The 12,108-nt window shown below is 36.7% G+C and overlaps 1 protein-coding gene across 2 annotated transcripts in view; it reads left to right on the top strand.

Moving 5' to 3' along the window:
• Nucleotides 1-8,089: 8,089 nt before the first annotated feature.
• The window catches only part of LOC127435458 (rho GTPase-activating protein 31-like), a 43,031-nt gene continuing 39,012 nt past the window's right edge, over nucleotides 8,090-12,108 (top strand). The window contains exons 1-3 of one of the 2 annotated variants that reach the window (XM_051688977.1): nucleotides 8,090-8,322; nucleotides 8,479-8,580; nucleotides 8,709-8,842. In XM_051688977.1, the coding sequence (XP_051544937.1) occupies nucleotides 8,743-8,842 (100 nt within the window). In that variant the 5' untranslated portion in view covers nucleotides 8,090-8,322; nucleotides 8,479-8,580; nucleotides 8,709-8,742. Of the gene's footprint in view, nucleotides 8,843-12,108 lie in introns of both variants that reach the window. The other variant, XM_051688988.1, reaches the window with a different exon arrangement.

Genomic DNA, 12,108 nt, shown 5'->3' with positions numbered 1-12,108 from the left:
AAGGAATCTGGTCAAATCTCAGTGCGTAAAGGGCAAGACGAAAACCACTTCTGAATGCACGTGATCTCTGATCCCTCAGACATCACTGTCTTAAAAAACATCATTCATCTGTAATGGATATCATGAACATGGGACTGGGGTAACTTTAGTAAACCTTTGTTAGTCAACACCACTCGCCGCTGCATCCACAGATGCAAGTTAAAACATTACCATGCAAAGCAGAAGCCATACATCAACACTGTCCAGAAGCGCTGCTGACTTCTCTGGGTTCGGTCTCATCTTAGATGAAAAGTAGAACAGTGGAACCGTGTTTTTTGGTCTGATGAGTCCACATTTCAAACTTTTGAAAGACATAGCCGTCGTGTTCTCCGGGCCAAAGAGGAAAAGGACCATCCACGCTGATATCAGCGTCAGGTCCAAAAGCCAGTGTCTGTATGGGCCAGGGGTGTGTCAGTGCCCATTACATGGGTAACTCGCACATCTGTGAGGGCACCATTAATGCAGACAGATATGTAAAAATTTTGGAGCAGCATATACTGCCATCCTGCACCGTCTTTTCCAGGGACGTCCTGGAATTTTCAGCAGGACAACTTCAAACCACATTCTGTCTGAATAAGCAGAGCATGGTGGTGCTAGATTGGTCTGCCTGCAGTCCTGACCATCTCCAATTGAGAATGTGTGTCGCATTATGGTGCGCACAATACGGCAACGAAGACCCCGTACAATTGTGCAGCTGAAGACCTGCATAATGGATGAATGGGGGGAAAATTCCATTTTTTAAACTTAACAAACTTGTGTCTTCAGTTTGTTAAATGCTTAATAAGTGTTATTAGAAGAAATGGTGATGTTTTACAGTGGTAAACACTCAACTGACCCAACTGTTTTGGAGTGTGTTGCAATCATCAGATTTGAAATTACTGTACATTTAAAAAAAACATCATATCATTTGATCATTTGTGGTTGTAGTGCTTTCAATATAGCAAATGGTGAATATTTTACAAATCACTCCTTTTTGTTTTTATTAGCATTTTTCATACTGTCCCAACTTTTTCGGAATTGGGGTTGTATGTAAAATTCATTATTACAGGGAGTGAGACAGATCGACATGAACATCTGATTGAATTCACCCTTTGTTGGCTTCTATCATATGACATGGTTCCTCTATAAGAAGAAAACCCCTTTTGCATAAGGAGACTGGACACAAAAACATGTCTGTTCTTGCACTCTAAACAGTGCTCTGATTTCAACATCATATTTGAAAGGATCCCCTTTTCTCACATTAAAGGAAGACTTCAGAAGCTGCTGGGAAAAGCTGTTCCAAGAAAATTTTTCTCTTCCAAAAATATTGCACTGTTTATTCTTCCCAATGCTTAGTAACTGAATTCGTAGCAAGAATTAATAATCAGACACTACATTAATGCTCTGCTACAAAGCTGCTCAAAGGGCAACCTTATATCTACCAATTCTCTGGTTAACATCCTTTTACTGTCTGTTGGACAGATAAAGGTACAAATAAATAGCAATAAATGTGTTCAAGATCTGAATGGCACCCCAGGGCCTTTTTGTGGGTCTTTGAGAAACGGTGCCATTAGTGTGCTATGTACAGTCTCATTATTTCAGATTTGACTGTTTAGTGTGAAAAAAGAAAGAATTATTTTTTTAATGTTTGCCCATTTGCATGTCCCCATTCATTGTTATTACATTTTAAAGAGTTATAGCACCATTTTCTTGAGTGACCCTTGGTCCCTTTGGGGGGGGGGGGGTGTTGAGCTTGTATTAACATAGTAAAGGATAAATGTTTCCATACATGGCTATCCTTTTGTGTTTGTTAAGTCAAGGTTAGTGCTTGCATGGTCAAGTTTGTCAGCATATAGATCCCTTATATTTCCTTCCTTTTAGAACACAGCTAAATTATTCCTTGCTGTCTAACACACTGATTTCTGCTTCACATGTGTCTCTCTTCCTCTCAGAACTCATAAAACTCTGATCAGATGCTTTGAAATGAAGTGTACTTTGAGTACTTTTTCCTACTTTGTACTTTTAGTATTTTTCTGAACAAACAAAGATCATTTCCAGTACAAAACAAACGGTGGAAATGGTGATGGTGGAAATAACACTTTTTGGAATAAAACAGCAGACTCCTTTGTTTTGCTTAGTTATCTCAGATAAAATAAAATAAAAATAGATGACTCAACTTAAGCTTAATTTTTTACTATTCTTACTAGTTTTAATTAAGTTACTGTCACTCTCTAAACCCTAAAGTTGTCATTAATTAAAAACAATCAAATGGTCCTATTTAAACAGTACTTGAAATGTCACATTTTGGAATAATAACTCAAATATCTCTGTTTTTTAAACTGGCTTCGAGTACGACTAACTCAAAATTATATAGTACAAAATTGTGTGGAAAACCAATAAACCCTTGTGCTTGAATAAATGATGTATGTTTGGTCAAGACAAGGGAAATTATGGAGAAACATAATAATTGTTATTAAAAAAAATTATATCGGTTTAATTCTTATGACTATTGTTGTTGTTGTTTTGTTGTAGCTGGTTGATGGTTGTGATTTGTGCGAAGTCACCTCTGGTGAACATGGAGCCTGTTAAATTTAACCTCCTGTGACCCGAGCATGACTGCTGTGTGCATTTTCCCTTTTTGATTTGTAATTAGTAGCACATAATAAACAAGCATAATAATAATAATAATAATAATTTTCTCGAGAAAATAGTTTTCCTAAAAATTGATTTGGACATTTGGATATTTGGACATATTTTAACTAATACCAAGCTATAAAAAAAAGTCAGATTTTTGTTTTATCAAATTGTTTATCATGTGTCCAGGAGTTTTGGTTATTTATGTTGTTGAGAATTACAGATATTACAGCTAATTTTCTGTAAAGCTGCTTTGGAACAATGTGTATTGGGAAATACACAAATGAAAGTTATTTGACTTGATTTGACTTATGTTACAATGGGTTTTTTTTTCTACTTTGTCAAGACAATCTCAGTGTTCTCTCTTTGCACTGTCAAACAAACAAGTGATAGCAAATGTTGAAGCATTTTACCAGTCAGAACTTAGCATAATTAATTCTGATTCAAAGTAATGGCCAACATCATCCAATCACTGCCAACCATGTTAAAATAAAATTATACATTATAAATCTATCTATCTGATCATTGTCCCATGCCTGCTCAACATGTTGAGTGGTGCAAACATCATCTGCAGCCTGAAACTGAACTTTTGGTCGGATTTTAGGAGTGAATGCACTTGGCTGCATTGAAAGCTATGGGATGTCCCCTTGCTCTCTATTTAGTGAATGACCTAACCTCCAGTGTGCTGTCTGTCTGTACTGGTCTCAGAACAGTTTGAAATGCACCTTATTTTCATCCTAACTCCATATAAAACCTCTCAAAGTGATGTGAAATTGCACAGTAAATATAGGGTTTCTAATGGAAAAACTAGCGCTATTGTCCACTATTGTGGTCATTGTGTTTAACAGTGTGCTGTTTCACGATAAATCGCTCAAATAAAAAAAATTAAAAATGGCATATTGGATGAAACTAGAGACTAATCTTTTGATTCAAACAGGTTTCAATGTAAAAATGAGGTTTCTTACCAGATGTAATTTTGTTGCCGTTTCTCCCAAAGACAAAGTCTGCTATGTTCGCCGCCATGTTGTTTTTTCACATGACCCCGTATGTCTACATTTTAACCCTTTACTGACAGCCTAGAAGAGCCTTCTGAACTGAGATCAGTCGGTTTAAATTAATTAAAATTATGCGTTGTGAATAGCGAGGCCAAAACACAATGTCCACGCAGAAGGACGCAGGGTCGCATGAGGTTAAAGGAGCGGTAACACATACCTTCACGCTGCAAAATTCTGCGGGTGAAATACAGTCATCTCAACAGAAATCCACACGATTGTGAATTTTGCGCAATGGACTTCCAGTGGTAAAGCATTTCCTCGTGCAGATTTCGCCTTGAGTTCAAGTTTGGGGAACTTTTACAGGCAAAATTGCCGTGTTGACCAATAGGAAGCTACTTGGTTTGAAAGTTTCTTTTTAAATTAAGTCTCACTAGGTATAAAGTGCAGCATAAAAAAAAAAAAAGGCTACTAGACAATTATATTTTTGCTGGTTTCACACACACTCAGTGTCCGCCAACACCATCTTCTCTATCATCTTCTTTATCTCAATTTAAATAATTAAATAAAAACAATGATACTTTAATCACAGATGAGTTAAGTTTACTTGTAACTAGTTGTGAAGAGGAGGAGGGTGGGGCACACGGCCAGCCCTGAATCAGGCTAATCAGCCGGGAGGGGGATAGAGGTGAGTCGGGGGCGCCAGTTTGAGAGAGAGATGCACGTGGCCGCGCTGCATGTGTCTGTTCATTTATGTTTTATGTTGTTAAGTTAATTTATATCATAAAATTTTACATCGACTGTTCAGCCGGTTCCCACCTCCTCCTTGTCCATCCTTATACTGTTACACTAGTTAACAACTTAAATAATAAAGTTCACATTACTTTAGCCAAATAAGTATATTTAACAAAATTTCACACAATTATCTTGAATAGATATAAAAAATATTCTGTTTACAAGTGATATTTACCTTGATTTTATTCACATTTTTTTTTTTCCCACATCACATTATATCATATTTCATATCAAGCATGCTCTTTACTGACACTGTTGTACACTTCTCAAAAACTTTTCAGTGAAAAAATTGTTGGTCTTGGTGGAAATGATGCCACAACTGAGGGACAGTCATAATAAGTGTAGAAAATGTTTAATTATTTTTACACAATAACATTTAAATTGTTTATTTCACTCTATGTTTATATTATCATAGTTTTAAAAAGACTATTCATATTTTCATGATGACTTTTCCTATTTTAAGACTGAAATTCTGGGTCTTGGACTGGGTCAAACAATAAAATGTACACATTAATGGCATTTGAAAAGCAGTGTTGGGGAATCCTATTACAAATTAATTAGTTACTGTACTCAAATTACTTTGTCAAAAAGGTAGTATAACGCATTACATTTTTAATTTCTTGTAATCCGATTACAGTTTAATTATATTTAAGTGCAATGCTAGGGTTACACATATTTCTAATATTAATTGTTTTTTTGTTAATGTAGAATAGATTTAAAACATGAATTATGTCCAAATATATGTCCGTTTGCATTTACCTGACTGCTAAAAAGTCACTAATAAGTCATTGTAATGGAGAAACTTGTGGTGTTGTATGTCTTGTGTGCGACAATGAACAAGCAGAAAAAATAGATTTAAAAAAAAATGTATAGACCATTTCAAGGACTGTTCGTTGGTGACGTCAAGTGACGTTATTGTTCCATGAACATTTCCTGCTTGTCAAAACAGAGACTATTTAGCAGAGACGGGCCACTTCTATTAAAACGAATGGGAGAAATTGGAACGCCCAATGGCAGCCAACGGTCAACCCACCTTACAGGTAAAATAGCCAGTCACCTTTTAGATACAGAAATTGCCTGTCAATCAACTTGAGAACATGCATGCGCATTAGCTATACAAGATGGTATAATTGCGTTTATAACATAATCTGAGGTAAAGAAACACAATTTATTATACCAGTTGTGACGGAATTATATGCCCTTCCTGTGGATCATCGTTTCCTGTGCTCACATGATCCCAATGAAGAGCCTCATCACTGCTGCCTTTAAATACCGAGCATGCCTCTCCTCGGGAGACCAGTTTCTACTTGCTGGCGTCTTTCCAGGTCCAGGAACAGAGTGAGGGGGGTCCGGTGCGAGTTAGATGCATCGCCAGACCCGCACCCCGGAACCCCGGTGCGATTTGTAGCACGCGTTGCGGCCACCAGGCTAGGATGCTGGGCTGCTGTTCTCCTCAAGTGCCGAGGTCCAGGGAAGCCGGACCGTTCGAGTGAAGCCTCACAGTGTTGTCAGATTTTACTACTTATCTGAAATATGTTCTTTTATCGTAATCTTGACCAACTGTTTTGGAGATTTCAGTCTTTCCCCATTCAAGTAGATAGGAGCTGCACTTTCATGCCACTTGTTTAAATAGAAAAATAGCTGTCAAACTGCCAAAGAACCTTCCAAAAACGGCCGCCGAGTGGACTGACTTGCCTTGAAAAAGTATTTCTGGGTCCTTGATGAAAGGACCCAGAAATACGTCTGGACTTTTCTAATTCCCTTGTTTTTGTTTACATTCTTGAAATGGTCTATACAACAGTTAGTTTTGGTCCTCGAATCTGGTTCGATGAGAGACGTTTCATGAGTACTGATTTCTCAGGACATCAGCACTTGGAGGCTTCACTGTTTGTATCACTCGCCGAGTATTCATGCTGATCTAAGCTAAAGTGTAAGAACAGCACTGTGAGATTAAAGATTTTAGCCAGCAGGTGGCGACAACAGACTTTTTTTTATGTGTTATGAGCCAGTTAAGTTTGACGTGCATTAAGTCAGTGCACATCAGTCAGTGAGCGGTTTCTTTGAAGTCATCTGCATTGTCTCCTTCCCCATGATCACTTGGACTACTACTACACTACTACACCTAGAAAATATAGTTAAACTAACAGCTTCAGCATTAAGGCTTATCACAGCTGAGAGACACAACAGATGGAGTAATCAAACACATAGTCAATGCGCATACCTTTTACCAGAGTTTCTGCACTGGAAGAAGATGTTAATATTCAACATGGCGGAGGACAGAACGGTTTCTATAGTGAATGACTCTTGCGCATCGGCTCGGATGGCTATTTTTACCAAGAGAAAATATGATGTATTGGACCAGAATTATATTATTTTCAGCAAGCTGACTAACACTACACTACTGCTTGGGAATCGCAAATCTCACAACAGACGCAGGTAATCGCACAAGCTCAATTGCTCTCTCTCTCTCTCTCTCGCTCTCTCTCTCTCTCTCTCTCTCTCTCTCTCTTTCTCTCTCTTGCTCTCTTTCTTTCTCTCAAACACCACACACACACATCCTTGTTTCTCCAATGACTTGTTAGAAGCAGCCCAAGCCGTTGTTACTAGTTCTAAATGTGTTTTTTTTTTTTTTTTTTTTTTTTTTTTTTTGTGACAGTCCTTAGTTTTTCCTAATTTTTTTATTTACTTGTTTTTTGAACTGTTGTATAAAGCAATATCACACTCGCAGTCATGCGGTATGGCCCTAAATCAGCACGTAGGTCCATACAGCACTCTTGCACGTGTGATATTGCTTTATCATTGAGCGAAAAAGTGTTTTAGAAAATAACCTAGAAGTAAATGAAGGGATCAGTAAAGTAATCTGATTACAATTTTTAGAAAAAATTATTGCTAATTTGTAGTGGATTACTTTGAGTAACTCACCAAACTCTGCTAAAAAGTCGTGAAAATAAATGAAGGTATGGTACAAAGTTTCCAAAAAGTTGCATGAATTACATGATGCAGTCTTGTTGGTGGCATTGTTGTTTTTGTGTTTTTACCTCAGAACAAGAATATAATCATTCTCATTTCCCCCCCTCAAAATAGAGTTTGAGTGGGCTACACATCTGTCTGTGACAATTGAAGTTAATGTTACATTTTCCAGATTTACTTGATACATCTCTTATTGAATCTATGTCACCATATTAAATTGATGTTGGGTTTAAAATAGTTTTTAAACATCTGTCCACTGTTGTGGACACCATAATGTGACCTTATATATACCAAAAAGAAAAAAAAATTGAAATCTGTTCATTTAATAAATATCAACCCCTGTGACATAAAAGTGTGTACAGTTCAAGTAAATGGTTAACAAGCCGTAGTTAACGGGATTCATGTTTTCTTTCCCCTTCTCATCTGGTCTCTACTGTTCTCCAACACTTTATGCCCCCTCTCTGTGTTTCTGTCTCTCTCTCTCTCTCTTTCTTTCTCTCTCCTCAACTTCCTTCTCTTTGTCTGTTTTTGTTCTCCGTACAAGGTTCCCTGTAAAGGAAATTGTGTATTCTGGAAGCATTCTGGAAGGCAGAGAGCAGATTTCCTGTTGAAGCCATGACTACAAAAAAGGGAAAAAAAGAGGGAGGAAGAGAGAAAGCTGAGTGGGGGGTTGGGTAAAGGGGTTCAGTAATGTCCGAACCGGAGGAGGAAAAGCTCTCCCCTCCCCTCGCTTCTCTGCCCTCCCTTTTGCAAAAAGTTCTGACATTTCAAGCCTCCTCTCAACACCACCCTGTTGACCTCCTGAACATGGACTGAAAAACAGATAGATAGACAGACAGACAGACAGAGACTGGATACATTCTCACAGAAAGGCATCTGAGAATGGTTGGAATATGAAGAGGAGTGGAAAACAGTAAGAAAGGAAGTGGAAAAGGGAAAACAACAGGAAATCATCTCATTTGAGCCGCATTTCTGCTAAGCTTCCAGAGATACATTTGCTCTCTGGGCAAGCATTGTGTTGTAACTTTCCTCTCAGATTCTACTCGTCTCATTTCTCGGTCTGTACAAGGGCAAGAGGGAGGAGAAACCCTGATGATGAAGTGACGTTGGGCGTGTACCGAGCTCCAGAATTCTTCTCCCACACCAGCTCTTTTGGTGCCTCAGTCAAGATGTGAGTGGATGATTCTTTTGTTTGACACTGTGGACTTCATGATTTGGGGTTTTTCTTTTTTGTACATTTCTGATCAAAACTTCCCCCTTCCCATCCCATGTGCCGTGGGGCCAATGGTTGATTCTAAGGTGTATTTGCACTGATCTGGATAACTGAAGTCTGATGAAGAATAAGGCTGCCAAGCTGAAGTCCAAAAGGAAAGGAACTGAAAATGCATTCGGCTGTGACTTGACTGCACATCTGCAGAATTCAGGACAAGACGGTAAATTCCTCTTTCCACACTCTTTCCTATAACAGGCTGCCCTTTCTTCAAAGCCCCAACAGTCATAATAAGTTTATTTTATTATAAACCCACACTAGCGCACCAGCCTGGGCCTCTACATAAACATTAGCTACATGAAATAAACCAACACCCAATTTCGCTCATTTTCTTATTGAAACAGAAGATACTGTTTTCAAAGTGAATCCTCGAGCTGAAATGTAGGGTGTTTCGAAAATAAATCCCAATACGATTCTAGCCTGGCTGGTTGTGACCAGCTTTGATTGACCAAAGAAATAAAACACAGAGCTTTAAAAGAAAATAAAGAGCAAAGGAAATGTTGAGAGGAAGAGGATGCGGAAAAGGAGGAGGCTAGATTTAAAACACTGCTTCTGTTAAATGGCAACTTACTGTTTATGAAATTTCATTATCCTATAATTTTCAAGTCCTAAATAGCTTTTTGGCTATTGGTTAACATTATCCAGTAGTTTGTAGAGCCTGATGTCAGTGAAAAAGTAAAGTTGTTTTAGAGAAAGAGCAAATTATTAAATTTTGATAAAATATTTCAACAACACAGGTTTTCCTAAAGAATTACAGCAGATCGCAGTTTTAAATGTCTTTTTTTTTTTCTACTTCGCAGAAGTCATAGGACCCTACAAAGGCTTCTTTGATGGTTTGTTATGAACAGGGACTGAAAACAAAATGTTTTTCATTTTGGTTCGTTCTGAGCAGAAACTGTATTTTTCGTTCCAGTTCCGGCCTTCTGCTGCAACCTTTCCAATTGGTAACCGGTTAGATTGAAATTTAAGAACGATTAATAATGTTCTTCTTAAAAATGACATTACTCTGTGCTAAGGGTGAGTGATATACTAGTTGCAGTGTAACCAGATCTCTCAAGAGAAAAAAAACAACAACAAAAAACATCTTGGTTATAGTGAGGCACTTACGATGGGAGTCAATAGGACCAAACAGTAAACGTTAAAATACACACTGTTTCAAAAGTATAGCCACAACATGTAAACAATATGCATGGTGACATGATTTTAGTGTGATAAAATCACTTACTAACTCTTTCTGTGTAAAGTTATTTCCAATTTTTCAACTTCGTTGCCATGACGACAAAGCGCCTTTAATCCTGTAATCTCTGTAATTTAGTAGTCTGCCGCAAAACAACGATTTAAACAACTTTACAGCTCGAATAATACACTAGTTTACTATAAATTATGTGTGCTTTTATAAAATTTTACGTTTCACATTTCTGACTTTAAACCCTCCAAAAATTGCCCCCATTCACTTCCATTGTAAGTACCTCACTGTAACTCAATTTTTGGGTTTTTTTTATAGGAAAAAGCTGTAATTGTGAAGCCTGTAATTGTGAAATGGTCTTTTGTTTTAGAGCCTGTATGCTCACATGTTTTGTTCATCTTGGCAGTCAGAATTACTGTAAATTCTTTGAAGAGATTGTTACTCAAAACAACAACAACAGTAAAATAATTAGTTTTCTAAGTTAGGCTAAACAACACACTTTAAGGTGTTCTCTTTTGACCTTTTAACTAAGAGAAATATCCAATGATTTATAGACATTTTATTGTTAAACAAGATTTATCATGATTCATGATTAATAATGATGACAAATCATATCAATTATTTATTTGTTTATGTATTCATAACCAGGGTCTGAAAACGTTCCAAGGAACAAAAAGGAATGAAGTTTTTCCTTTCAACTGATGCTGCTGAGCTCTGACCAAGAAGCAGATCTGTAATTAAAACTAATACTTAAAATAAAATTATTAAATAATTATTAAATGTTTAAAATAAAATAATTTGGCACATATAAGATGATGTGTAGTCCAAACATGCGCAAGCAGTGTGTGCATGCATGCAGGAGAGAATACATTTATTGAAAATATGCTTTATATATATATATATATACACACAGGCTATTGTATACTATGCTTGTTATGATGCTGATAATTTCACTTATTTTGGTTGAGGCAAGTCACTTATTTTGAGATTGTTTTTCCAGATCAGGTCCTTTTTTTCTTGAGAGATCTGGTAACACAACTGGTATATCACCCACCCTTATCACAGGGTAATGTCATTTAAAAAAAAAAATGTTTTTATTTGTTCCTTAATTTTGTTCTAACTGGTTACAGTTTGAAAGTTTGCAGCAAAAGGCCAGAACTGGAACAAAATATACAGTTTCTGCTCAGAACTAGCTAAAAAGAACAACTATTTGTTTTCATTCCCTGTTCATTACAAAACAGCCAAGAAGCCTTTATAGGGCCCTATGATTTCTCCATATTTTGATTTCAAAACATTTGAAACTGCCTCAATGCTATTTGCTGTAATTCTTTTGGGAAAATTGTGTTATTGAAATCTTTTATCAAAATGTAATAATCTGCTCTTTCTCTATAGACAACTTTCCTTTTTCACTGACTTTAGGACTTGTTTTAGCAAATTCACATTCAGATCTGGCTTAATTCTGGTATAAAAATTTCCAATCCAATCAATTCCCGATGGAAATAAATAAAGACCTGCTCTACATTTTCTGATTGATGAACATCCTTTTTCACTTGGAAATATGTCACTGTAAAATGGTTTGTAAATGGGGTTTAATGTTATGTTTGAGTTGTTAAAAGAATAATTCTAGATCATAATCTGTTCTTAAAGTGGATTTATGTTTGGTAGAAATGTCTGAAGTATAATCTAGCATTACAACAATCATGCTGAGTTGTAGAGATCCCCTTAAAGCAGTGATATGGTGAAAGCATTACCCCTTTGGCATGTCCTCCTTACACCACCACAAATTTCCATGCTTGCCCTGGCTGGTTTATGCTGGTTAGTGCTGGATACAACACAATATACAATATACAGTATATGACAAAATACATGATGATAACTGAAACATGATTCACCAAAACACAACTGCCCCTACACTAAGCTGAACTGACGAGCTTTACAGAACGTCCCATGAGTATGCATGAATGAGAGATTTCCGTGAACTCTGCGGTTTTCAGTTAAGTGGTAAAAATTAAGTGGACATTATTCTTACATAGGCGGGAATGAATTCTGGCAAAGTGTAAGATTATTTTAAATGAACAGAACTGTTCATAACATTTCTATAGCATACTCACTATAGTACTGTGAACTATTTAGCTACAGTCACCTCTACTATGATCTGAATCAATATGTAAATAAATTAATGTTAAATTAATAAACTTAAGTTAGTAACATTAATTTACCTTGAAGCAAAAGTAGGTGTACTG

The sequence above is a fragment of the Myxocyprinus asiaticus genome, chromosome 4 (genome assembly GCF_019703515.2).
Source record: "Myxocyprinus asiaticus isolate MX2 ecotype Aquarium Trade chromosome 4, UBuf_Myxa_2, whole genome shotgun sequence".
Taxonomy (NCBI): Eukaryota; Metazoa; Chordata; class Actinopteri; order Cypriniformes; family Catostomidae; genus Myxocyprinus; species Myxocyprinus asiaticus.
Note: the sequence above shows the minus strand (reverse complement) of the source record. Positions and strands in the feature narration are given on the sequence as shown.